The 3724-nt window shown below is 48.8% G+C and overlaps 1 protein-coding gene across 1 annotated transcript; it reads left to right on the top strand.

The window, feature by feature from the left end:
• Positions 1–710: 710 nt before the first annotated feature.
• LOC124684095 (laccase-4-like) lies at positions 711–3025 on the top strand. The gene is made up of 5 exons (XM_047218492.1): positions 711–803; positions 918–1069; positions 1286–1530; positions 1712–2806; positions 2895–3025. Exons 2-5 carry the CDS (start codon positions 924–926, stop codon positions 3023–3025), a joined length of 1617 nt encoding a protein of 538 aa, XP_047074448.1. The 5' UTR covers positions 711–803; positions 918–923.
• Positions 3026–3724: the final 699 nt, after the last annotated feature.

Raw genomic sequence — 3724 nt, 5'->3', positions numbered from 1 at the left:
ACACTACCTATGAAAGAAGAAAAAAAGGTGAGTTAGCGTACAGTTCAACAACTTAAATTTGGTCTAACAATTTTTCATATGGGTACTATTTTACTAAACAAAACATTTTGTGTGGTAATAAAACAATGTAATTTATAGTTCCATACTTCTAATATCTCTGAAACCATAAATTAATTTCATAGACATGTTCAATATGCTGAAGATGAAATGCGAGGGCCACCTTACTAGTTTTAGTAAAAATAATATACTTTTGTATAGTATATATAAGATTTCTAATGGTTCACTACTTCGCTATTATTTGCACTTTGTATTGCGATCATTTTTTGTGTGTACATATTTTAAGTTAAAGCACAGCCGTTCGACATGCGTTGGGACTTCTCGATTAGCAAAGTGCTGAACACGCATGGATAGAAAATAAATAGAATGGCAATGTCACGCCTAGTTCTATTTGAGTTTTTTGTTTCCGTATGCTCCTCTTGGGTTTTATACTTAGCACGCCCCACATAGAGCAAAGCATCTAAGTCACACTCATTTATTAGACGTGATGTATTAGTGGACTAACATTACTACTGCTATATATACAAGCTCGAGGGCGCTCCATTCCAGCACTCACTCCATTCCCCGGTACCTGGTCGACCATCTGCTCTCCTCCTCGAGAGCTCAAGACTAGCTAGCTAGTAGCCACCATGAACACCGTGAGCATGATCTCCTCCGGTCTTCGTCCATGCTCTCTCCTCGTGGCAGCAGCCCTGACACTGCTCATAATCCAAGCGCAGGGCATCACCAGGCGCTACGATTTCAACGTATGTCTAGCTAGCTAGCTCCTTCATAATCTGCATGGTGGATTGGTTGATTTAACCACACACGTAAGTGGTGTGTTCTTGACTGGTGCTTGTGAATGGGAGATGTGCGTGCAGGTGCAGATGGCGAACGTGACGAGGCTGTGCGGCACGAAGAGCATCGTGACGGTGAACGGGCGGTTCCCGGGGCCGGAGATCGTCGCCAGGGAAGGCGATAGCGTCCACGTACGCGTCACCAACCACGTCGCACACAATATGACAATTCACTGGTACATTTGACTTTCAACGCTTTAGCTCTTCTTTTTTGCGAATAACTAGCCTTAGCTAGCTTTTAACTAGTAACGTATGTTCTTTCTGATTAATACTGGTAACGCATGGTCAGCTGTCACCAAGCTCACTTGAACCACTTTTTAACTGGTAGCGGTAGCTTTTAACCAGTAGAAACGTCTGCCGTCGTCAAGCTTATCGCTGTTGTCATGTGGCAGGCATGGGATCCGGCAGCTGAGGACGGGCTGGGCCGACGGGCCGGCATACATCACGCAGTGCCCGATCCAGATGGGCCGGACGTACGTGTACCGGTTCACCGTCACCGGGCAGCGCGGCACGCTATGGTGGCACGCGCACATCTCCTGGTTCCGCTCCACCGTTTACGGTGCCATCATCATCCTCCCCAAGCGCGGCGTCCCCTACCCCTTCCCGGCGCCGTACAAGGAGGTTCCGGTCATCTTCGGTTAGTCCCCTACAGACGGCGCATCAGCCTATGCATCGACTGATACATGTGACATTCTAATACTTCATAAAATTTAAATCTTGCAAAATATTACATTATGATTTATATGGCGGGCCATCACGAAAGCCTTCTCATCCACCACGAAAGTGTTTTCATCGTGAGAATTGTTGGGTTCGTACAGGTGAGTGGTGGGCGGCAGACACAGAGGAGGTGATGAGCCAGGCGCTGAAGGTGGGCGGTCCGCCCAACATCTCCGACGCCTACACCATCAACGGCCTTCCCGGGCCGCTCTACAACTGCTCCGCCAAAGACACGTTCAAGCTCAAGGTGATGCCCGGGAAGACGTACCTACTGCGTCTAGTCAACGCTGCCCTCAACGACGAGCTCTTCTTCTCCGTCGCCAACCACACCCTGACCATCGTCGAGGTCGACGCTGTCTACGTCAAGCCCCTCACCGTCGACACACTGGTCATCTCCTCGGGCCAGACCACCAACGTCCTTCTCACCACCAAGTTGTTATACCCCAAGGCCAGCTTCTACATGTCTGCCACAGGATACTCCGTCGATCGTCCCCCCGCCTACTTCGACAACACCACCGTCAGTGCCATTCTCGAGTACCGCAACCCGTCCGCATCAAGCTTCCGCAAGGAGCTGCCGATCTTCAGCCCGACCCTGCCTCCCTTCAATGACACCAACTTTGTCACCAACTTCACGACTGGACTCCGCAGCCTCAACACGCCGGAGTACCCGGCGACAGTGCCGCGGTCCGTTGATAGGCGGTTCTTCTTCACGATCAGCCTTGGCACACTCCCATGTCCCGAGAACACGACGTGCCAGGGCTTCCACGGCGGGCAGTACGCGGCAGCCGTGAACAACGTCTCGTTCATTCTCCCTTCCAAGGCGCTCCTGCAATCGCACTTCACCGACCAGTCCACAGGCGTCTACCAGCCCGACTTCCCAGCCATGCCACTCTCGCCGTTCAACTACACGGGGACACCACCGAACAACAGCAACCTGGGCACGGGGACCAGGCTGCTCGTGCTGCCCTACAACACCTCGGTGGAGCTGGTGATGCAGGGCACCAGCATCGTCGGGTTCGAGAGCCACCCCCTGCACCTTCACGGCTACAACTTCTTTGTGGTCGGGCAGGGGTTCGGCAACTACAACCCGACCACCGACCCAGCCAAGTTCAACCTCGTCGACCCCGTCGAGCGGAACACCGTCGGTGTGCCGCCCGGCGGCTGGGTGGCTATTCGCTTCCTTGCTGATAATCCAGGTACCACCTAAAGTTACAATTATACAATCTATACGTGAGACAGAGCAACCTAACTAATATCAAAAATTCATGTGTGCCCCTGACGCAGGTGTGTGGTTCATGCATTGCCATTTCGCGGTACATACGGCGTGGGGGCTGAAAATGGCTTGGCTAGTGCAGGATGGTAGCAATCCCAATGAGAAACTGCTCCCACCGCCATCTGATATGCCCAAATGCTAGATGTAATCACAGCTGATGTTTAATTCTGTTGGGCAATCAGAACACACACATAACGTGTGGTATGAAAACTGCAGCGGAATAAAGTACAACTTCACCTTCCTTTTTATGCCCAAATGCTAGGAGGAACTTATCACAGCTGATGTTTAGTTCTTGGGCAATTAGCACATAACCTGATATGAAAAACTGATGCGGAATAGAGTACAACTTTAAAACCCCCTTTGGCCCCGCTGATATAGTTGCTCATCACAAAATTAAGGGTGTGATTATTTCTCAGTCGACTGAGAATAACTTCGTTCTTAGTCAGGTGATGTCATCAAATCTTATTTGTAACTCATGTTACAACTTATAACTAGGACAAATCACGATGCAAATCAAATGGCGTAGAACTTGACTAAGCAAGAAATTAGTTCTCGGCTAGCTTAGAACTAACAAATCCCCAAAACTAAACATATGCAACCGGCACGAACATATACGGAGGACAAATTCGTACTTATCAGACCTGACACCGAACTAACGCCAATGTATGTCCTCTAAAACATGATTTTACAATCACAATAGCAAAAAAAAAAAAAACTCAACGACACCAAATTTTAACATGGAAAACTAAGGAGTACTTGGTGTAAAGACTTCACTAATACAAATTGTAACATGTATTAAAATCTTATTTCCTTATCATCAATTTTTTCTCCATAGTTTGAA

Source organism: Lolium rigidum, chromosome 1 (genome assembly GCF_022539505.1).
Source record: "Lolium rigidum isolate FL_2022 chromosome 1, APGP_CSIRO_Lrig_0.1, whole genome shotgun sequence".
Taxonomy (NCBI): Eukaryota; Viridiplantae; Streptophyta; class Magnoliopsida; order Poales; family Poaceae; genus Lolium; species Lolium rigidum.
The sequence above is the reverse complement of the archived record's forward strand: the minus strand, read 5'-3'. Positions and strand labels throughout refer to the sequence as shown.

Bases quoted from the DNA above. Each gene is read 5' to 3' on its own strand.
- LOC124684095 (XM_047218492.1), top strand. From the start codon at position 924: ATGGCGAACGTGACGAGGCTGTGCGGCACGAAGAGCATCGTGACGGTG. The intron at 1,070-1,285 runs GTACATTTGACT...GTCATGTGGCAG, and splicing joins CACAATATGACAATTCACTG to GCATGGGATCCGGCAGCTGA. The intron at 2,807-2,894 runs GTACCACCTAAA...CCCCTGACGCAG, and splicing joins CTTCCTTGCTGATAATCCAG to GTGTGTGGTTCATGCATTGC.